Source organism: Falco peregrinus, chromosome 6 (assembly GCF_023634155.1).
Source record: "Falco peregrinus isolate bFalPer1 chromosome 6, bFalPer1.pri, whole genome shotgun sequence".
NCBI classification, from domain to species: Eukaryota; Metazoa; Chordata; class Aves; order Falconiformes; family Falconidae; genus Falco; species Falco peregrinus.
Window position 1 is genome coordinate 10,434,801 of NC_073726.1, and position 24,366 is coordinate 10,459,166.

Genomic DNA, 24,366 nt, shown 5'->3' on the forward strand with positions numbered 1-24,366 from the left:
TCATGGGTTTTTATCATGTCAGCTATAGGGTTTTGAGTGTTCTAAAGTTTTGCCGTAGATAACAGCCTAACTCAGAGGTAAAGAAAGTAACAATTTCTGCATTTCTTAAAAAATAAAAGAAATAAAAATACTTTTGGAAATCTCAAAATTAAATTGATGGGTGTTATGACTGTAACAGTGCAATTTAAACACTGTGTTAGCATGGGATTTATTGTTGGAATGCTAGATTATACATTATTCAGTTACTTCTTAAACTTTGAGCTGATGGTGTTAATCTGGAAATTTGCCAGTTAATATTCAGATAACACCTTTCATATCTGATGACTGCAAGCATTTCACTTTGCTGTAATAGCCAATGAGATATGAAACTTGTTTCTCCATGGAAACCTTTGTTCCTTTCTTTGCTACTTTAAGCATGTACTTTGTCATGCATGTGCACTTTTACAATGGTTGCTACTGGTTGTATGTGCACTACATTCTAGGGGATTCTTTTTTATGCTGAGCTAATTCTTCTTCAGCATTTGTATTTTGAAGAGGAAGTACCTGATTAAGCTTTTATACAGCAATCATATATTCTTAAAGTAACTTATGTAATTTTTAACTATCGCTCAGTTCATACCTTTTATGCTTTGTGCTATTTCTGCATACATCTTATTGATTTTTTTTTTTTTTTACTTACCTTTTTCTCTCTGTATCTGTGGTGGTATGTTTCTCTCCTCAGGCGCTTTTTTCTGTTTTCATGCATTGGCAAGCAGAGTGCAGTTAAAGTAGTCTTGTTCTCTGAAGTAATAGAGATAACAGGTTTATTCAAAATTCTGCAGCACTGCCAGCAGTCTAAAAGACAAGAAAAAGCTGGCAAAAAATCTGAAAGTTTTAGTTTTCTTGCAGCAATCTTGAATACATGAAAACAGTCCTGAAATCAGAGAGCTTGTAACTCTTTCTGAAATATTGGAAATCTTCATATTGATGAGACCTCTGTACTGTATTTCTTTTTTTCCCCAGTAAAAAGCTGCGTTATTTTTTTTCTCTTAAATTATCATATTTTATATAATAACCAGTTATGATGAGATAGTAAGAAGTTACAGAAGTTTTGATAATTTAGACATTATCATGATATAGTTGGTCTGTGTTAAGGGTCATTTGCAGCTAATATATGCTAGCTCATATATGGGTTGTTGCAATTTTATCAGAAGAACCTAGTTTTAATAACCATTTCCAAGGTTAAACTCTGCCCATTAACTCTCCCTAGCATAAGCAAATGACCTTTCTGTCTTCTTATATTTGGCTGAAGAGGATCAAATGTAGGTACTGAATTAAATACTTTGTGGAAACCAGTGATTTTTGCCAGTCTGCCATACAAAGGAATTACAGCATGATAGTTTCTAAGTTGGTGGGGGGGTTTTGTGTGGTTTTTTTTTTTTACTTTTTTTTTCTTTTCTTTTTCTTTTTTTTGTTTTTTTCCCCCCCAGGGTAAGGAGAATGGGGGTGTTAGTTTGCTTGGGTTGTTTTGTTTTGTTTTGTTTTGTTGGGTTGGGTTTTTTTAGAATTTCTAGTACTGTACAAAGAGTAAAACGAAGTCATGAAGCTACAGTAGAATGCTCTCTTTTTAGGACACAGAAAATTGCCTCTTTCTAGTTTTGCAGAAGTTCAAAGATTTCACTAAGGAATTAAGAGTTTTATTTTTTACTGATGTCTGGTTTTGCTGTTGCATTTCTTAACCAGTTTTAGCTCTAAATTGTGACTTCTGATTAACAATATCTCCTTTAATTAGAGTTCTACCCCCACTGATAATATAAGTAAATGTCAGTTATTCAGTGTTAAATCCTTTTTTCAATTATTTTGTCTTTCTTTTGCTTACCTAACTTTAGAATTTATTTATTTTAAAATTGAGGAAATCTCTATTTTGATTGTGGTGGTGACTAATCATATCTGTTCTATCTAATACTCTTGGTATTTTTATGACTTATCACCATGGCAAACCTGTATATTTGGTCAAAATAATGATTATGTCAATGCTGGGGTTATATCCAGAAAACTACTACATGTGTGAATGCTACATGAAACGTTGCAGAAGTTAACTCGCACTGAGACTGCAAAGTGAAGCTCACAAGTGTTTATGAACACTCAGGTTCCAAATACAGTGAAAGAGAATAATTAATTCTCAGAATGATGTTCCAAACAGCTGTCCAAATTAAGGAAAGGGAGTGGAATTAGGTAATGATGGGGTTTTGAATACCACATTTCTATTGGATTTGGATACCTCCCTCCCTATGTGACAGTGTAGTCTGCAACCAAACCCCATCCTCACGAAAGAGGAGAACGGCTGGACTTTTCAAACCAAATGGGACAGCCGACAGCGTGTAACTTCTCACTGTTTATAGAAGTTAAAGATGCTCAGAGAGACAATTGAAGTAGTAGGCATATGGTATGTGGTTAAGTTAGCAAAGCAGCAGCTAGGTAAAGTACCCAATAAGCCGGAAATTCATACTTTGCCTTAGTCAGCTTTAACAAAGCCTATGCCTCCTGTCCATCTGTATAGCTAGCATAAATAGAGCGATTCCCTGGAGACATTTTGTACTGCAGTAGAATCTGAGGGCTTAAATTTGCAATCTTTACAGTCAACAGTCCCATTGATTTTTACTGATAGTTTCGAGGGATTTATGACTGTAAGATGAAATACAGAGCAAATGTGTTCTAACACTACTGTCAGTAAATTTGCTTTAAAGGAGTAGAGGATGTCGCTGTAGGAGAATATTATTTACTTTCAATATACTGTAAGTCAAGATTTTCATGACCTGCAACTTTAAACAAAACGTGCAATTGAATACTTGCTATGGCGGAAGAGGTACTGCCTAAATACTGACAATACAATCAGCCCTTTTTATTAGTCAAGCGTAATGTTAAGTCCCTATTTGCTCTGGTGAAACTTGGATGTAACATAATGCTCTTGTTCAGCTGGTGATCAGGTTATAATAGCTGAGTTATACAATTTTTTTTTCTGAAGTGTGCACAACCTAAGAGATGGAAAGCATATGATGGAAAAACCACTGAAATGGATACACAGGACACACTCCGTGCCAGAGAACTATTGGAAATCTACTGCAGCATTAGGATGAATGACATCCCAAAAGATGAGAGAGTAGATGTGCTGTTAACACTCAGATGTACAGTGAAGGTACGTTTTATTTTTGTATTTATGTTTAGCTTGAAGCTGTACTTCCCAAAGATACAGTCACTTAATTATGTTGACACATAAGCAATGATTCTCTTGGCAGACAGGTGCCAGGATGATCAGCTGGCAGCAAGAGAAAACCTAGTGTACCACCTGGTATGAGAGTGTAATTTACATTCTCAATATACTCTTAAATTCTTATTTCACTTTGTGATGTGCATATTTTTCAAGTTGTGTTAGGATTTTAACCCCACGGTTTCAGAGATATATATATATATTTGTATATTAGTACATAATACACGTTTAATACAACGTTTAGCTTAATGTTTATAACAACTTGATGAAAACCATGGCAGAGATGTAAGTGACTATTACTAGTTTTTCCTCAGTTCTTTGACATGTCTGTTTAGAACCTTATCTCTCTGTCTGTTTGGGTTACGAGTTTTATGAGTGGCAAATACTGTGGGGTTTTTTTTATCTTTGCCTCTCGCTCCCCACCCCCTCTGCTGCTGCCAGTGTTCCCAGTGAATTAGGAGCTGGTTATATTTCCTTTAGTCTTTCATATTGGTTTTATTTATTTACTGACATACAAAAAGAATAATGTGAGTTTCAAGGTGCTTTCAAGATGATGTTGTTGTTGTCAAACCAGAACAGAATGCTGCTTCCTGGTCTTATGAAAATGAACATCTTGCTGTTGGGTAGTACCAGAATGTGATCTAAAGCCAGTATAGCATCGGGAGCACTGCTGGTTTATGATCTCCTGCCTGTCTTAATACAAGTTAATATTGGTGTAGTGAACAAAACCTAGGATTTCTGTAAATTAACACTCTATTTTAGGTGAGAAAACATTGAACTCGTTCACTTCTTATCTGTCTCTGGAGAATCTCGTGCTAAGCTTTTGAAATATCGAAATGACTAATTTCCAAGCAATCTCAAGTCCCCCATGCCTTTTGTGTGGTGAGATTTTTTGTTTGTTGTGTTTTGTTTTGTTGGGGTTTTTTTAACCCTTTACTGTGTAAATACATTAAACCTCCTATCACATACCCAAAGGAAGCTTCTTAGGGAGATATTTCTTGGGCCTTTTGGAGACTGAAAATTTTGCTTAAGCCTGCGCTTAGCATTTTTTAATGCCTCCAGGATTACATTTCCTCACAGCTTTGGTATATATAAAGGCCCCTCAAAGCAGAATCTGTAAGCATTCTTGGTTTTGTAGTTCTTTACATTAGTTTTCTTAGAGATTGTTTTCCTAAGACACTAAGGGATTCTTCTATGAACATGAGCTCATGTGAACATACAGAGGTATGAATGATGATTGGCATAGTATCCACAGTTCACTTTCATATCTGCATTAGAATTATTTTGTTTGTTTGCTTCCTTATTGTTGAGTTTGTTTGCCTTTGTGTTTTCTTTCAGGAACATGAATGTAAATTAACACAGGAAATAGTGGAATTAATTGACAGGGAAGTTGATCTTATGCTGCGAGAGGTGAAAGAATGCAACTTAGAAGGACTGAGGAAAAGAATTTGTACATTATTTCTTCAGTATATTAAAACTCCAAAGTTTAACCCTGAAGTTGCTAGGGTACTTAAGGTATTATTCCTATTTTGCAGGCTGATGTAGTGGCCATCAAACTAAGGATGGTGGAGAAAAGGAATGGAAAACAATGAAAGCTTTTTTATTTTACGTTTTGCTGTGGAATTGCTGGAGGATTTCCATATGAAAAATTAAATGCAGAAGAATTAGTTTCTGTTTTCTCAGTGTTGTCATCTTTCCAGAATGGCTAACCATCTGCATGCGTAAAAGCACCTGCAAGAGCACTGGAGCATGGTGTCTTGGATCTTCATATAGCTTAAAAATTAATTTTCTGATTTATAGAACTGTTTTTAACAAGTACAGTAAGAAAATACAATGACTTTTGGTCTTTTGTTTTTAGAAAAACAATGCTTATTGGGTATTTAAAAATAAATATTACTAGCTTTTACATATTGGAATATTTGCATGAATATATGTAAAAGGTATTCTCACAGACTTTGGGTGACACACAAGTAATACAAAGATACTTTGTGGTAGATTAACTTTTTTTAAAAAAAATCTTTTAGGTTCCACCTGATCCCTTAAAGCTTTATAAAAATGTTACATTCTGTCGTCGTTGTGAAAATTACTTGCCAACTACTGAGTTTCCTGTTCCTGCTAATTCCCACACCACTGGCAGATGTCGCTTATGTTGCAAGCTTGATAATGAGACTCGGCGACGAGAAGCGGTTTTGAAGTACAAAGTTATACTAGAAAATCTCAGGAAGTCTGAAGCTGATTATCAGGATGATGCTAAAATTGTTTTCTTAGTTCAGGTACTGTCTGAAAGAGCATTTCTAATAATGGAAAACAATGCCTTTGACTATAGTTTTTCCTTGAATTTGTCTATGTTGATGACAGGTTGAGAAATAGGCTAAAAGCTACAAATACTTCTTCCTGTGATATGGGACATTCAATACCATAAAGAAGCAGCACTGAAGCCTTGAAGTATAGCTGTACTCAGAAGTGGTTACAAGCTGTACATTAAAAGAAGGTAGAAGTCTAGCTGACAGATCAAAGAATCAGATGATACAAATTTTCCTTCTGGTTCTGCTATGGCAGTCCTGTTGCTTAAAGATACTAGAATCATCTGTAAAGAAACAATAATGGTTTTGTAACTATAATATGGTTCAAGACATAAAGCATTTTGAGTCCCATTATTTGGACTGTTTTAGCAGTACAACTAAACTGTTTTGTGTTCTCAGAAGGGAAAAAAATTAAAGCAACTGAGGTTTTGACATTCCTGTTCTATGTCAGTAGAATATCTGTATAGTTGGAAGTTTGATGTTTTGCATTTCTTAGGAGAGGGATTCATTACATATTTTAATTTTCTAAATTTTTTACCATTATCAATGATCAGCTGTAATCTTCCACAATATTACTAAGTAGCTAATGTTTCTTAATATTCATCACTGGAAAACTTAGTTAAAACAACTTCTTGCCTCTGTGTTCAGCAAATTCTCTCTTTTGGTTGTTATTGCTTATTTTGTCAACAAAAGAATTTGACATCCAGTATCCACTGGGAAAGTTTTAAATATGAGGTAATTGCAAAGTGTTATTCATTGAAAATATTGAACAGCAGAAATTTATTTGAACTTTCTGAGATTTAGTAACAAAAATCTCTAAAGCATCAACACTCATAGAATAGTTTTTAAACCATTTTTAGCCACTCTGTGTTTTAGCACTTTGCCAATGGGACCTGCTAAAAGGAAGACTGGAATTTGTTAATTACCATGCTTGCGTTAAGACATACTATCAAAGAACCTAGATTTTGTAGATGATGTTCATCCATACTGGTTTTCACTTAAGCTGAAAAGTTTTTTGTCTGTGTCTAACTTTGTTTATCTTAATATAGACCTCAGTCCCATTACATAATTTGTGATAGCTGGTGGCCTTTGATGCACTGAAACATGACTGCTTCTTAGCTGATTACATCAAAAGCCCTCATCTGCAGTTCTGTTTGTGGTTGTACCACTGCAACATCTCTAGACACTGTGTCATTTTCATCCAAATTAACTTCTTTTCTTTAGAGTTGTAAATATCTAAACAACAGAGATTTATATTTTAAATGACTAACTTCCTTGGCTTTTTTCCTAACACTTCCTTAACTTACTAATTTTTTTCTGAGTGACTTGCTTTTTTCCCCTTCCCCTCGCAACAACTGTCTGTCCCTTTCTGTGCTTTATATCCAGAATACAGCTCTGAGGCATCTAGAAATAACCTGGGCACAACTAAGTCTTTTGCAGCAGCTGTGACAGCTTCATTGATTGCCCAGTGCAGTTCCATTACTGGCTCTGTTTGTACTGTCTGTGGATAGATGCAAGACTTTTGTGATAAGATTAAAAGGTTGTTCTTTAGATCTCTTGCATACCGATTCTAACTGTGTTTGGGTTGACCACCTATGTGAGTGCTGCTAAGGTTTAAAAGGCAAAAAGCAGTTGCTGAGAGTTATGGTAGCTCCAGTAAGTTCCTCTTACTGCAGCTAAAAACCTTTTTCATCTAAAAATGAACTAGTTCAGCAAATATGTTGAGTCCTGAGGCTGCCTTTCATTCTTTCAGGGGGGTTTAACTGTGCCATGCTCCTTAGAATCGATGGTACATGCTATGGCTTTGATTTTTCTTGATGAACAACATCCTAATGCAATGCTGTTTTCATTTTAAGTTACAAATGCACTTAACTCCTCTGTTGGTTTGCCGCCTGCCCTTGTTTCTCAGTCTCACCTGCTGAGCATCTAATGATACTTGCTCCTAGCCTGCCAGATGACAATACTTGAAGGCTGTTTCTGTTCCTTGTGAACACAGAGCAAATGGGGGGGTGGGAGGGAGCATAATTTAAAATTAATTAACTGTACAATTTCACAGCAAAGTGCATGCCTACCTTTGGAAAGTCTGGGAGAAGTTTCTTAAATCACAGTCTTCCCCATGACCTGAGAAGTATAACCTGGAACAAGCTTTTGCCTACTTTTCAGGCAAAAAAATTATAATTGTTATCCAGGAAAAAGGAAGAGTCAGCTTATGGATCTCTTTTACATAAACTCTTATATGCCTTAGTATGGATTTTTGCAAGTTTTGGTAACTTCTGAGATGTGTAGCTTAGCACAAAAATAGTAGTACTTGCTAAGATGTCTGCTTGCAAATTTCTGGCTTATTAGAAGATACAGTAGTTATTTGAAATTTCTAAAATTTGAAAGTCCACATGTCAACAGCACAGTGAGGCAAAGAAAGCAAAGCAGGCAGTGATTTGGGGTCTCTCACAGGCAGGAGTTTTTCTTGTCCTAATTTCCCACGTTTTCCAGACCAGATTATTCTGATTATATGTAAACTGTAAGCAGTTTAGTAGTGTAAACAACTCATTTATTGAATAACATTAATTCTGAATCCAAGAATGAAATGGGAAAGTCATCTCAGTAATGATAGAGATGGATTTTTGTTATTAACAAAAAATGTCTGAACGGGCTTAGGCGTACTATATGAGGAAAAGCATTAAATTTAAGAAGCTTTGTTAGAGCAGTTAAGCAATCAGGCTGTCAATGGAAGATGCAAATTGCCATTGGCAGAGACAATCAAAGTAAGGATGTAATATTTTAGAGATGATACAAGAAAAATGTGGTTAATTGCCACACCACACAAAAGGAGAATGTGTATGTCTAGACGTTCTTTAACCAAGTGATGCGTTGACATGCATAGAAAAAATATTTACTCAAAGCTTTATTTGGATTCTTATATGGCTACAGTGCTTTTGTTGTAGAATTAAACATGTTTCTTCCTTCTTAACCCCATTTTCCATCTCAGCATCAAGATCTGAAGTACATGATTGAGAACATATGGGGTTATCAGTCAGCTCTCAGTGCCCGCAGTGACCTCTGTGACTTGGTTATGATCAGATGGGATAAGCAGCATGAGTGGTCTCCATGGAACACGATTCTTCTCACTAAAGATGAGGCAGATGCACATCTTAAGCTGTGTAACCTTCAGAAGGTAAAATTTGGTGGGCATAATTTATTACAATGTTTATGTTATGTTTTAATAGAATCCTGTGACTAATGATGCTTGGTGAAATTTGGTCCTTACATTCATCCATGTTGAATTGGCCTATTGTGACTATTTAAATGATTGCATCTTTACTACTAAATAAAACGGGCACTAGTCCAGAGGGCAGCTGGCATCCATGTACCTGAACTCTGTCCTGCCCTGATTCTCCCTCCTGAAATGCAAGAAGCTAAGTGGCCTCATCTATGCTGCCTGCTGAGGACAGTGCCATGCCTGTCCTCTTTCCTCTGCTGAGATCAGACAAGAGCTGACCTGGATGGAAAACCTACTGAAGACTAGCGATGAATACCATGACAATTGTACTTTTGCACATTCTGACCTCATTTGTTTCCGACCCTATACATTTCTCAGGAAACAACAGAATGGCTTTACCTAGAACTTCACCATTTGTCATCATCAAATTCATCTCAGTTTACTTTCTTACACAGATGTCATCTAAGTACCCCTGACAATGTAATCTTATAGTTTGTAATTAAGCAATAACAACATAATTGCTGTTCTGAGTTACAAAACTTAAGAATTTGTCGAGGTCGTCATTGAAACTGTGTATTCTTACACCACTCTCCCCAAATACTGTATCTAAACATGGCAGTCTGATAAATATTTCACTTCACTAGACATCATATAGTAAAATAGTTTTCTAAGGCATGGAAGAATCCTGTGAGCTTTGTTTGTCCTGCAGTTAGTAATGGATTATTAAGCTTTTCACCTCTAGGTTATTGATTTATGCAAGTAGTGATCTGAGGTCGTTGTATAGTGTCCTTTTGTTCAGTGTATTAATTAAATTTCTAACACAATATGTGTGCATCACAAATGCAACTTCAGCTGTTGCACATTGCCCTTGTTTTTGGAAGTCTTAAGAGTAGGTGATAACTAAATTGACAGAGCAAATGAGTAGCTGTCTTGGTGAAAGGTTTGCTTTGGGAACGAAGTATATCAGTCACGAAATTCTAAAAGTAAAGAGAATTCTGCCATCCGTTAGATTTTTTTGTGTGTGCGCGCCCAAGCAGACACATGTTTATATGAGCATTAGCTTTAAAAGGTAAAATCAGTTTCAAGCTGGAAATTCCTTTATTGACTTCTCTGTCTCACTTTCAGTCAACAAGATTGTTCAAGTAGCCTGAATCTAGCAATGCTTCTCTGCATCCAAAAATGCTGCTAGCATTATGGCAGGCAAAGATTCTGATTATGCACTTCTCTGGTTTGACTTCGTAAGTCTAGATGTCATAGTTGAAGAGATGCCATTAACTTGATTAAGTCCAGAGCTTCAGTGGAGGTCGGAGTTAGGCCATATTAGCACCAAGTAAGGTATGCAAGCCTACCTAAAGATCATAGAATATGTTCATTTAGCTCTTGCTACAAAAATAAAAGTGGATCAGCTATAGCGAGGAGTCACCTTTCTTCACTGGTAATGGCCAAAGCTTTGTTTTGAAAAACAAAGAGTGTGAAATAAGGAAAATGAGGCAAAGTTAGAATATCGTAAGTTGGATTATTGTTTCTCATTCACTGAAACAACAACAAAAAAAAGCCCATCAAGCGCTTTCTTTAAGCAGTTATTCATAATGATGACTATAGCAATAGCAAAGGGTTTTTTCAGCTAAATATTCTGGTTACTTATTATCTGAACTGTTACAAATCACTAGAAATTTAGGAAAATGTCACCACTGAATGCAAAACCTGACTGAAATGCTGCAAAATGCTTGCTGCCGTGATTATTTGTAAATAGTCACCGATTCTTATGAAGAAAATTTCCTGTAGTCATCACCTTGCAAATGTTGACATTTAAGCATTGGCTTTTTTGATTTTCAAAGGTAAGTGCAAATGTTATTACCTGGAAAGAAATAAGTTTTATCTTGAATGTATAAAAAAATGCCAGAAGTTTTTCTGTTTTTAAAAAGTGACTAATATTTCACCATAAATGGTTAGGAATTTTCACTATTGAGCCATAAGGTAGCAGTATAGAAATACAAAGTATTTCATTATGTATCATATGCAAATAAATTATCTGGCTTAGTTTATTTAAATGGTCACTATTTATACTGTGTAAAATATGAAGCAACATGTAAATTGCTAGATATTTTAATTGTCTTTAATGGGATTTGGATTTTTTTTTTTCTTTTCAGGCTTATGAAGCAGCATTTATTCACAGAATAAAACATAAGCATATCCAGGCAAAAAACTACTTTGCTCAGATTCCAGCGATGGCATCATTTTTGTATAGAAGTGACAAACTGGCTAATGCAAATGATTTTTTTATGACTACATCTATTCCTACTGGTACAAAACCATAATTCTTAGGTGAGGTTAACTGAAGTTAGAGAAGTTAATTGAATTATTGATTAATACAATACAATTTCCTGGTCTTAAAGAAATGTACTTTTACATCAATACCTTAATTGTATTACAGAGATCAAAATAAACTTCTGAGGATAAAAAAATTTGATCTTGACCAGTCAATGTAAATGCATTTCATGCTTTGTAACCTCATTATTTAAAAAGTAGATTGTTAATGAACTTTGTAAATTCTATATTTTTTAAAGCAATGACTAATTTTTTGTGTATGCCTGTGTTGCATGTAAGATTCTATCTGTAGTGTAATATTTCTGTTGGGGGAATTTAGCTAATTCTTTGTGACCTTTTAACCAGAAAAATAATACTATAAACATTGTATTAAATTTATTTTTCTCGTCTTAGCATATAAGGCTGAAAACCTCTTGAACCATAATTTGCAATGGAACAACAGAATTTATACGCCCTTCCAAATATAGCTGATTTGCCTTGCAAACATTTGTGCAAAATACCTTAACTTTTTATCGTTCATCTTGATGGTCATAAGGGAATGGCCACCATCTAATTATTGTATCCAAGATCTTGAGATTACTGTGAATGAAGCTTATAATTTGAGATACACTATCCAGGCTGTTTGGAGCATGTTCATTTTTCGAGGTGCTTTAAAGTAGGGGTCAATTCTCTCTGTGAACTTTAGTTATGTTTATGTTTTATTATAGTTACAGAGAAAGACATGATATGGTGTACATTCAATGATGTCCTACAGAACATTGCAAAGTTCTGCTTGATAACGCTATTCTAGATGGGGTTTTGACCCAGGACAAAGCCTTTTTCTCTGACAAAACTGTCTAGGAAAAAGCAGTAGCATTTACAAACAGAAATAAGCACATATTTTGCAGCAAAGACCTGAAAACTGGATTGATTCCCTCAACAGAACACAAACTACAGGACCAGTACTTGACTGAGCAGTACATTCTAACATCAGTGGAGTCTTTCCACTGATTTTACCACTACATTCAGATTCTGTATTTTAATTCAGTACTGAACTAATTGTAGAACTGCAGCACAAGCGTTCTGGTTGACTGTTGTGCTTTCCAGGATCTGAGCCTTAAGATAGGAATGGCTACTAAGATTGGTCTTCTTCCAGAGTGGTGAAAGGATTTTTGAAGAAAATTATTGTTCTTGGCCACCTGGGCACCCTGCTGGCTCATGTTCGGCCGGCTGTCAACCAGCACCCCCAGGTCCTTTTCCTCCAGGCACTTTCCAGCCACTCTGCCCCAAGCCTGTAGCGCTGCGTGGGGTTGGTGTGACCCAAGTGCAGGACCCGGCGCTGAGCCTTGTTGAACCTCATACAATTGGCCTCAATCCATCAGTCCAGCCTGTCCAGATCCCTCTGCAGAGCTTTCCTGCCCTCCAGCAGATTGATACTTGTGCCCCGCTCCCCAACTTGGTGTCATCCATAAATTCACTGAGTGTGCATTCGATCCCCTTGTCCAGACCATGGATAAAGATACCGAACAGAACTGGCCCCAGTGTTTCCACAGCCTCTTCCACTATTCAGGTTGTCTTGTCATAGGGAGGAACGTGCAGAATGATAGAATAATACTGGTTTGAAGGGATGTCAGAAATCCACCTCCTACTCAAAGCACAGTCAGCCATAAGGTCAGACTGAATTGCCCAAGGCCTTAACCATTCAGGTCTTGAAAACCTTCAAGGATGGAGAATGCATAACCTCTAGCAGCCAGATGTTCACATTTTTTTCTGAAGCTTTCTTTTCCCCAGGCTACACAAGCCCAGTTCCCTCAGCCTCTCTTCACGAGTCAGGTGCCTCTGCTCCCTGAGCTTCTTGGTGGACCTCCATTGAACTTGCTTCAGTTTATCAACGCCTTCCTTGGTCTGAGGGGCCCAAAACTTGACACAGTATTACAGATTTATGCTTGCAGAGTTCTAGAATCTATATTCCATTCAGTATTCTCAATCAAACTAGTGTTTTGGTCTGCTAGAGAAATGCTCACACACACAAATTTTTTGGTTGATACAGAAGTCTGTAAGGTAGTCCCTGATAATGGCAGTGCCGTTTAATCATGCTGTGAAAGCTCTTGTCTAAATAGTTAAAAATTTGTGTTGCAATTATGATGAATTGGATACTTGACTAATATTTGGGACGTGGCTGTACACAAAAGAAAATACAAGCTGTATAAAGTGAAAATTAATGTCTTCCTTCAAGTTAGTGTCCAAAAATGGCTGTTAAAAATATAGAAATTGAATGTTTCGGAGGACATGATGCAATGAAAAAGAGTTGTTGAAAAATGGAAAAAATATTTTCAATATTTTGCATATATAATTGAATCCTTTTGTTAGGGCAAAGCCAACATAATTCAGAAATAGGATAAGATTTTTTTTTTAAATCTAGCATAATTGAAATCAGTTTAAAATTCTTCATGTTACTTTTCTGTAATTGCTACATCATAAATGTTTTGTTGATATTACTGAATATAAAATCAATTAGGTTTTACTCGGTTTTGGGCATAGAGTTTATAGTTGTATTATGTTTTGAAAAAGTATGAATTTAAAACTTTTCTCTAATAGTTACTGTGTTGCTTCACCTGTTTGTGTAGCTTACAAATGATATTAAAAAAGGTACTGGACAAGTATGAAGAATGAAAACATTCTCTGTATCAGACAGTGGTGAATACTGGAAAAGCTGACTGAAAAGATCAGTCATTAAAGGTACTGTATTTCTAGGAGAAGTCACTGCATTTTATCAGGAGAAGAAAACTTCAGATAACGGGTCAGATCTGCCAGTTTCTATTAGAACTGAGTAAATTCTTTAAAAGCACAGCTCATCATCTTTGCTTGAATTCCAGGGAGTTACTCAGAAGATGGTTTTGGAATCTGTTGGTAAAAAAGCCTCTGACTTGGAGCCTAAATCTTTCCAGGATAAGGAGAGCAAATGGTTGCAAAGTGTCAGTGCCTCTTCAAAGAATAGACTGTAAGGTGAAATTCTAACCTTGCCTCTTCGTTTCTGAAAGTGGCTAAAAGAACAGGCTTATAGAGTCTCTTCAATTGTAGCTTAGAGGTTGAGACCCATGAGGAGCCCACACACCTAAAACACTGGTGATAAACGCTGGGTTTGCCTCAGTTCTTTCCCAGATGTAGATACTTACTACCCAGGAAAAGGGAATTGGTCCGTATGGCTTGTATTTCTCCTTCTGCACTAGCACAGACACATGGCCAGTTAACACCTGCAGCTTACCTCACAGGACTCTTTTTTTTTTTTTTTTTTTTTTTTTTTTTTTTTTTTTGAGCAGGACCCTTCAAACATGAAGCAAAATTTGCCTTCTACCCACCTTCAATACCACTGGTAATCTATTTCCAGAAGGAAGAGTTCTGGCTTTCTTCCCACATCCACAAGCGGTTAATATGTTAATTTTGCAAAGAAGCACACACATTTTGCCTCCCCACTCCCAAGAGGAAAGCCCATGCTTTTTCCAGGATGTGAATTTCTCTATTTCTGTCTCAAAAGAAGAAGAATTCGGAGTAATTTCTCCCTCCACCTCCTTGCCCCAAAAAGTTGTCCCAATGAACAAAGCGTTAATTCCCTTCTTAGGTAATAAAATGATTGTTAAAAGTGATAATAAATTATTATAAATTAAATATGTGAGGGTAGAAAAGTAGTTATTGACCAGTATTGGGCACATGGAAAATACTTTTTGGATAGGAAATGATACTAATAGTAATCGGGATTAAAAAAAACTAACAAAACAACAACCACCCAAATCTTGGATTTTTTATTTTTTAATTTTTTTTAAGAACTTAAATTTAAATGTCTATTTGAGCTGGAGGAAGAGGTTCTTTAATATGCTACTGTAGTACCATGTTAGCTCCCAAACCTATTGCTTAAGGATCAAATTTGCATGCCAAATGGATGGCACTTATCACCTATCTATAGATAGTTCTTCTTCCTTATCTTGCACTATAAATTGTCCTTGTTACAACAGTCATCCCTTTTAACCTGATTTACAGTCCTAAATTTACCATCATCCCACACAAGTCTGGCATTCACACTTGCTTTTTTTCAATTTTTTTTTTACATCAAGAATGTAGAATTCTGAAGTTGAGATTTTTTTTTTTTTTTTTTAAGAAAAGGATTCATAAGCCAAAGAAATTAAGCCTCTACCATCTTGGTCTTTTCTCTTCAGTTCTTTATGAGTCCTATATTTCAGCCTCGACAGGATAAGAAATATGTAGGATATGTGATAGGAATACAATTGTAAAAGAAACCATGTATAAATCCAGAGAAATGAGTAGGAGTAGAATGCAAATACATGGTATGTCAATATTATAGCTTCGCTTAATAAAGTTATTTCAGATAAGTGGAGATACATGGTAACAGGGGTATTTTTTCTTCTTGCAGTTTCATAATGATTTCACAGTAGCCTGAGTTTCAGTATTTTGAGTATGTGTTGGATTTAAAAAAACTCCATATACAAGCAGTCGCAAAGCTGGACTGAAGATCACCTATGGGTGTTCAAGGAAAAAGCCCTATGGAAAATGCAACAGTAAACTTTGTGTGCTTTTGTATATACTGGCAGACATCAATCAAAAATGTTTTTAGGTTCCTGCTTACAGCTAAAAGAACCACTGTGATCTCATCTCATTTTAATTAAATGAAAGAAAGGAGTATTTTTGAAAAGTGTCTTTGCAATACATATATTTTTTCTTACGATTTGCAAAAAATATTTATTTTTAGGAGTGAAGAGAAAAAGAAAAAGGAGAAAATATATGCAGATGCATTTGTGAGCCAAATTTACTGAGGGAGGCAAATTAAATTCAACAGGTTCTTCTCATTCCTTTTTTCAAAGTTTACTTTACTTCAGTTGTTCCCAGACTGTGGTTTGTGGAGAATCATTAAAAAGGAAAATTCAGTTTGTTTCCAGTTAAAAGTTTGTTCATAAGTAGTATGGTAATCTGAGAGAAAACAGTCTGGTTTTGTTTCAAAAAGTTCTAAGACTGTCTCTATAAGGCAGAATATGGAGAGTATCCCCCCACCTGTGCTCCGTCTTATTATCTATATATTATATCTATATATTTATATATATATAATATATATCTAAATATAATATCTATTATAATTAGTGTGTGAAATTACCCTCCAAAAGATCCAGCTTAAGCCAAGGGATAGTGTAGTTTTTGAGATATTGCCAGCTGCAAAGAGACAGGGACAATATACCTTTCCTGCATAATTCTCTCCCTTGTATTAGCTTCTCCTTTATTTTCATAAACCTGCTTTAAGCCAGCCGTTTTGGATGCAAGAAGCCGGGAATCTCTTACATGACCTAGGCTTTTCATCCAGGGTGTCAGCATTTGAATATGTACTTGTAAAAGAAGTTGGACGTGCCCACAGAATTTTTGAAACGGTGTAAATGCTTTAGTCCTATGAAAATACTCTGTAATAATAGATTTGAGCACTAGCCACCCATTTAAAAAGTGTAGAATTGTCAAATATTTAGTAATGAATAATTTTCTGTTGTGGTGAGGTTCCTGTCAGGTTACAACATTTATTTGTACAACACTATATATTTTTTTTGTGTCTTGTTTTCCAGGCATTCATATCAGCTTGTTGAGGGTTTATTCTGATGTGGAAGCCCTGGCGGTGTTGGTCATATTTATCAACTGTATTAGTGATGGAGGAAACCCACTAGAACCTATTCTTTATTGGTTCATGTTACAAGAATATTAAGATGTGCTGGGTTCTTGCTCTGTTTTGCAAAGCAAGGATCTCTGCATTGCGCAAGCTAAGTAATGAAGGGAATCACAATCTAAGAAGGTGTGGACTTGGTGGAATAAAAGTGTAATAGTAATGCACCATTTCTCTAGACTGCCAACTGCAATGCAAATCTAGCAGGTTCTGCAAAACTGAAAGTTTTGCTGGAAATTCTGTGACTCCTTTAGCATCCTGTGGGCAGCCACATTGTACGTGCTTGATTTACATAATGCTGACCTTCAATTTATCTTCATTTCTTGTATGAACATTAATTGTAAGAAGCAGATAGGAAGGCTTGCAGTCGATCGGCTCTGTGAACAGGAAATGCTCACAAAAACTGGCAAGACTGTTCTGGACAGTTATGTGAGAAACCAGATTGCTCACCTTCTGGAAGATACCATGAAAAGTCAACAACTTTGAGAATTAAAAAGTATTTTGCTTGTGTTGACTGAGCTATTCCAACTCATACTAAATTGTCCCTAGGGCATTCCAGTTCTACCCTGTCTTTGTGCTCTGTCTTAACTATACGGGCCCTAAAACAGAGGATCAAACAGTGGCTTGTGAAAAGGAAGATGAAGGTTTTCTAATACATCTCTGAGAAGAGGAAAAAATGCAATTAAAGAGTTATATTCGGTGTTACGTAAAGATAACATGGAGAAGAGCAGCAACATGTAGGTGATTGGTTTTATTGCTTCCCTCAAAATTATTATTTTTGCCTCAGAAATCTGATTTCAGATTGAAGTGATGAACAAATTGCCTTACATTAGACAACAGCCTCTAACAGCATGTTCTGAGTTAAGGCAAATGGATTTAATTAATCACGCTATGTGTGTTCAGATTCAGAAGTGCATGTCTTGTGACATCTGTTTACATCTTACAGTTTTGGTTGTGCTTCCTTATTTTTCTTTTATCAGAACTTGGTTTAACATAACTAACAATTCCCTTTTGTGTATTATCCCTAACATCTTGTTCTGATGGTGAAGATGCATCCGTGCCCTGTGCTGAACACGTGCGGAGTGACTGCTGCTGCCTAATGTAGTCACAAGGTGCAGAAACAGCTCAGAGCTTGGCAGCAGCAAAAAAGTATGCCAGAGGAATTTGCTTCCCAGCATGAAGAAATTCTCCATGGCTATTTTGATCTTGCATGAGACTTGTGAAATTGATTAAAGTCATGTCAGGTTCTGAAGTTATTATAATTTGCTCCTGACTTTTGATGGGTTTGATTTTTGGGATAGCACTGCTGCATGCAAAAGATAGCTGAACAATTCCATGTTTCAGTGGATACACTCCAAACATACAATTTTCTCACTCTCTTCCTTCTTGCTGGAATCTGCAATGGCTAGATTTACTGCAGATTTCAAAGCTGTCAACACCCAAATGTGTGACACCAGCTCTCAGTACATGTGAAAGAGCTAAGCTGAGGGACACGAGAATATGTAGCAGGGGAAGAAGATAGAAGTTCTGCAGAATACATTTTGTACAGTACAGAAAACTTTTCTATAAACTCCATTTTGAAGTTGAGCAACTCTGCTATCAGCCTGCGGTTATCAGGCAGTTAGAAAAGAGCAGGACAGGAGTTTGGACTTCATGACTCTCCCTTGTTACTAGAATGTTAGAGGGATCTGTCAGTGCTTATACTGTGGAGAGTTTTATGAGCTGCTTGAATCACGAACCTGAAAGTTATTAAAAAATACGTGTACCTCCCAGCTTCAAGCTAAGGAAATCCATGTTTTGAAAATTCTCAGTGTTGTTAGAGAGCAACCTCACCCAGCAGCCTGGCTGAATCCGGATAGCTGCAACTGAACCGGGAAGCGCAGCTGTTTGTATGCTCAGACTTTCCCTTGCAGCTGGCCAGTTCCGTGCACGCTGCCCTGGAGTCATGACGCAGCTCTGCTCTGCTGCTTCAGCCCTGCTGTTGTGCACGCTCACTGTGCTGTTCAAAACGTCTCTGTCAGGGGACCATGTGCCGATGCTGCTTTGGACAACTCAGAGGTAAGAAATCTAATAAAACGGTATCTCTGCTTATGCTGTGGCTGTGTGTGTGTGCAGAATATAGCGTATGTCATCAGTTCTGGTAAATAACCTCTGGGCAATAAAATTCCCCAATAAATAAATTTGCCTCTCAGCAATCAAACAACCTAACAGATGAATTTACCCATTTTTATTTATAATTTTAGTGTTCCAAGCTGGGCATTAAAAGTTAAATAAAATCCATGTTTTTCAAATCTGAAGTAGATATGCTTTATTCACCCTAAGGCAACCTTGAACTCCACTGCTGGAGACGTCATGACTTAAAGGCACAACATAAGACAGTCTCACAAAAAGGACCTGGCCAAAAACTCTCTGGGCAACCGTAATCCTTGCATTTCCTAACTCCTGAATCCTGACTTTTCACTTTAGTTTCTTTTCAGTGCAGGTTTTTTAATGGAATACACTGCTGTGTGTGTAGACATCAGTGTTAGAAACAACTGCAGAGTGTCAACAGATCCAAAGACACATGTGAACGCAGGGGTTTGCTATACTTATGAAATAAGACTTTGAACTGTCTTGAAAGAGCCAGATACAGACCTTTTCCCCAGGAATTTTATTCATGCAGACTTTAAGGTTTTTATATAGTTACTGAGGATTTCCAGAAATACAGCAGCTTGGGCAATGCAGTAGCTTCACGTGGGGTACTGGATATATAAAATCGTCAGAAGACTGTGTGCCACTTACTCATGAGGCTGTCTCTGCAGGGCATACACACTGGTTTTTGCCTAGGAAGTACTGCCCCAAAATACAGTAAGCCAATGTCATAGATTTGTAAGAAAAGGCTTCTGAGGGGCTTATGGGATCACAAGACTGGTAGGAAGGGCTAATGGCAAATCCTGTGCTGGGTGGGAAGGTGACAACAGATCTGCTGTGACCCTAGGTTTCCCTAAGGTGTGCTTTGGCCCGAGTACATCACTTGACTCTCCTCCTAATTCCTAAATCCTTTGTATTCTTAACCTAGTTTATCTAAATTTTAAACCCTCTTGTGGACAGTTCACCTCATACCCTCTGCAAGCACATATGTATTATACCTAATTTAACAGGCCTGATCTCAGCTGGGTATTTATTAATTTCTCTAATGAATAAAATAAAATAATTTTTAAAAAGCTAAACTAAAATGCTCTCCTATACCACAGATAGCTTTGGTGCACAGTTCAACCCTCACTTTTGCTGTAAGGATGAACAGAAGGGGCTGCAGTGATGGGGATTCCTGTTGGGTCCGTTTGCTGGCATGACCAAGCTGTGTGTGCCTGGGCAGGTGGAGTTTTGCTTCCAAACTCCTTTGGTCATCAATTCCTGTCAAGTCTGAATTAATGGGATTTCATTCTTTTGTATCTTTATTGCTTTGTTAATTCCCAGAGTGTTGTGGTTTGCTCTTCTGTAAACTGAGAAACGAACCAAACCAATGGCTTCTTGGGAGGTAATTATCCTCTCAGCTAGTTGCGGTGGATTCACTCTACTTTTCATGACGCCTCGAACCATTCTTCAACATGTTTGAGACACTGAATTATCCAGCTGTCACTAGGAAGAAAATTAGACTAAATTCTGCTCTCATTTATCCCAGTGTAAATCTCTTGTCTTTAGGTGACGTTATTAAGATTTAAATCTGAGAGCTAAATCTTGTTAATTTCCATCCACCACCCCACCCCCCTTTTTTTTTTTCTGTTGCTTCTTCGTGTGGTAATTTTAAGACAGCAATAGGAGGATTCAAAAATTTTATGAACATCAGGAATGAGATTAAGTTCATCAGGAGATCTTTCTCTGTGTATAGTGCCATATGCACAAACGTGCTACTTTTGGTTTTGGTTTTTTGGTTTTGGGTTTGGTTTTTTTTTTTATGTGTTATGCTGTAATGTTGAGGGCCATGGAAAACAGATATGCAGGAGGTATTGATTGTGTTTCTTTCATACATATCCTGGACATTGTATTATTCCCAGCACTAATTAATTCCAGCTTTGACATATGTCTACCCATCTCTTAAGCATTTCCAGAAACTGAATCTGTGGTCCTTGAGGGGCCATAGCATATAGAAATCTTCAAATTTTTATAAAGTTTGATTCGGTAACTTTGACTTTTTTTTTTCCCCCTGAAAGAAATAAATGGATGTCTCAATGTCAAGGCTTTTTTTTAATATTCAGAATACTTAATTGATTCACCTCTTTATGACAGAGGTGGATGAGTACTAAGCCTCTGTATTTAAAAGCAAAGTAAATGTTGGAAAGAGTTGTTCTTAGGGTAGAAGTGGTCCTAAGAGTCTAAGAAAAGATCAGTGCTTCCTTTGACCTACTTCCTAGTTTATATAAACAACACACCTGTTGTCAATATGAGCAAAACGTTATCAGTTAATCCCATGTGGTCATAAAAGCAAACTTTCCACCAAGATGCAAGTAGCAGCTTGCTTTACTGCAGGTTGTTCAGGTTTACGCAAATGCAGAGCACGAAAATCAAGATAGTGACCTGACTGAACCAGTTTCATGTTTTCAGAAACAGAACATTTTCTGGAAGAAGTGTTCCTCCCACCATGACCTTTGCATTTTTGAAAGGTGAAGTTCTTGTGGGGCAAAAATTAGTTCTAGTGAAAGTCAATGAAGCAACTGAAAAGATTTATGTTATTTTATGAAATAAAGAAACAGTAACAGCAACTCCCTCCTGGTTGCTAACCATTAACTCTGTGACTTACATCTTGGTGCTCTGCAGTGTGTGATCTACAGGCTTACAAAATCTGGAGACTACTACTAAGAGTTTTAGGAAGGGTAACTTAGAAAGTGCAGCAATTACCAACGGATTTCTGTTCGCTTTGTGGAAATATGCCCCACCAATTTAAAAGTTCAGTGATTCGTTGTTCAACAGAAGCTGAAATTCACTGATCAATTCCATGACCATCTCCCAGGTTATCGGGTAGGATTGGATATCGAATAGTTGAAGGATAATACATTTTGGTCTCCTTTAGAACTAGCCAGTGTTTGTAAAGCTGTGTCTCAGAACAAATATATTAGAGGAATGTAACACTTCAGAGTCTCTCTTTTAGGCGTTATTATAGCACTGTAATCATGCTGTTAAAGATAATGTTAGGTGTCAGATACAGATGAAAGCTGCGACTGACAAACACATACAGTGTACAAAGCATAAGGTGAGTGTGATATAAACCTTTACAGGGACATTAGAAAATCAAATAGCTCTTTCCTCTAGAAAGAAAAATGCAGATCTCTACTTTCAGAAAAATAAGTGTTTTCTACCAAGCAACAATCTTTCTCCATTGAACTTCATAGAAAGATGAAATGAGAACAACTCAGTAAGTCACAGTGTCCTGCTTTTCACAAAGGAATAGTAATATATCAGTGGAGACTCTCTAGATAATTTTGGCCTGGAAAAACTGACCTTTATCTTATATTAGCCTTTAAACTAGTATCCCTTAGTTGCTTTTTGAAGCAGAAGAGATGGACAGGTTCCTCTTGCATATGATACACAGCAGAAACTTGATTTAGCCATTTTGAAATAATTTAATAATTTAATTCCCTCCACAGATTAGAGAGGGACCTTGAGGAGTTAAAATTTGCTTTTGCTGTTGCCCCCTCATGTGTTTGTTTCAGGAATGATTTTTGCCTACAGACACTGAAAATATATTACTACCTTCATTTATGCTATGCTTATATTGAGAAATTAATCCTTTTCTGGCAAATCCAGATTATAAGTAACTTTGAGAAGGTGTTAATGTCAAATAGCACATTTGCACGATTTCCTAAAATTGAAAGGAATTTACTGAAAAATCTGCAGGAAGTATGCGGAATATGAAAAGGATACAGTGGAACAGAAAAATGATTTAGCTGTACATTTAATGGACTTATATGGGGATATTGTGTGCTAACATGCATGCCAGTTTACTTCTGCTGTGTAGGAGTAAGTATAATTTCTTATACGGTAATCACAAGGTGACTCAAAGAGACAACTAACAAGACTAACTTGTAGGGAAGAGTTCAGAAGCCAGCTACAAAGCAAAAATGTAAGCTCAAAAGTTAGCATAATAGAAGTCCTGTTATCTTAGCAGCTGCCCTTCTGGTCCAGATACAAGGAACCTTGAAGTCTTTGCTTCCATCAAGAACAAGTGCTCAAATCCCAGTCCCACCTAGAAAGAACACTGGTCAGAGAAGAATCTGCATGCTTAAACTTGTCATGCCAGAGCACTTAGGGACAAGAAAGCAGCAAAATACCAAGCTAAGCTTTCTTTCCTCTCTTTAGTGCATTGTCTAACTATTGGAGAAAAGAGAGAGCAGCTGAGATTTTAAGTTTCCTCCTTTTTAACCAGCAGGAAAGCACATACATTACAGAGATGCTAATCATCGTGAGCCCTCATGGCTGAGGACCCCAGAATGGTTCTAAGGTGGCGAGGTTAAGTCTGATGTTCTTGGCATGCAGATGACTGCACGAGGCTGTGCATCTTTGGTCATAAAATTTTGTGGGAGCAATAGATCCGTGTGTTGGCCTCCTGCCTGTTTCATCCTATGCCATCCCTTACTGATCTCTTGCTGACCGCTTGAGGTGAAGAGGTCAAATGGGTGGACCAGTTCATTGCACACAGCAAAAGCACACTATCAGTGTACCTGTGATGCACTCTCTGCAATTCACAGTAAACCAGCTAATAAAACATACCGACATCTCCCATCTGAACCGTGGTGAGAATGTTATTGCACCCAGCTGACAGTAGCAGCCCGTTCAGTGAAGGGTGTAGCCTTGCCTGATGCCACGCATAGTGCTCAGCAAACTACTTTAAATGAAGCAAAATCAATGCATGTATAATATGTTGAAGGTAAGTATTAGGTAAATGCTGCATTAGAATAGAATTATTAACCAACGTGTAGATTTATTTTTCTCATGATGATGCTGGAGTTACTGAAGTTGACTGCTTGGAAGCTAAAGGGTCTCTCAAAAGGCGCTTTTCAAGCTATAGAACAGGATCATTACACTTCTGAGGTTTCAGTTCACAACAAAAGCCTTTGCCATTGTGCTGCTGCAAATAGCTTACTTTTATTTCATGTGCTTTTACCTTTTATTCTTAATTGCAAGTCCCAAAAGCTCTCAAAATCTTCAATTTTTTCTAAGATTAGGCACAAAATAGGTTTATTGAGATAGTTTTAGAAATAAATATACCAAGATATTTCCTTTCACAGAAGCCATTTTTTAGCATCTCTTAATCTATCTTCTTTTCCTTTAATATCATTAGTATTTTGGTGTGGCCATGCAATCACAGAATCACAGAATGGTCAGGGCTGGAAGGGACCTCTGGAGGTCATCTAGCCCAACCGCCTGCTAAAGCAGCTTCACCTACAGCAGGTGGCACAGGACTGTGTACAGGCAGGTTTTTAATGTCTCCAGAGAAGGAGACTCCACAGCCTCTCTGGGCAGCCTGTTCCAGTGCTCTGTCACCCTCACAGTAAAGTTCTGCCTCATATTCAGATGGACCTTCCTGTGTGGCAGTTTGTGCCCGTTG

At 37.0% G+C, this 24,366-nt stretch overlaps 2 protein-coding genes across 5 annotated transcripts in view; both read left to right on the forward strand.

The window, feature by feature from the left end:
• Positions 1 to 14,321, forward strand: part of IQUB (IQ motif and ubiquitin domain containing) — a 28,828-nt gene extending 14,507 nt beyond the window's left edge. For 3 of the 4 annotated variants that reach the window (XM_055808175.1, XM_055808174.1, XM_055808176.1), the window contains 5 exons: positions 3,005 to 3,175; positions 4,586 to 4,762; positions 5,272 to 5,520; positions 8,537 to 8,722; positions 10,918 to 14,321. In XM_055808175.1, the coding sequence (XP_055664150.1) occupies positions 3,005 to 3,175; positions 4,586 to 4,762; positions 5,272 to 5,520; positions 8,537 to 8,722; positions 10,918 to 11,085 (951 nt within the window). In that variant the 3' untranslated portion in view covers positions 11,086 to 14,321. The remainder of the gene's footprint in view (positions 1 to 3,004; positions 3,176 to 4,585; positions 4,763 to 5,271; positions 5,521 to 8,536; positions 8,723 to 10,917) is intronic. The other variant, XM_055808177.1, reaches the window with a different exon arrangement.
• A 4,329-nt stretch (positions 14,322 to 18,650) lies between these two features.
• The window catches only part of LOC101919973 (V-type proton ATPase subunit S1-like), a 56,344-nt gene continuing 50,628 nt past the window's right edge, over positions 18,651 to 24,366 (forward strand). Inside the window, exon 1 of the mRNA XM_055809037.1 lies at positions 18,651 to 18,842. Within this exon, the coding sequence (XP_055665012.1) occupies positions 18,676 to 18,842 (167 nt within the window). The 5' untranslated portion in view covers positions 18,651 to 18,675. The remainder of the gene's footprint in view (positions 18,843 to 24,366) is intronic.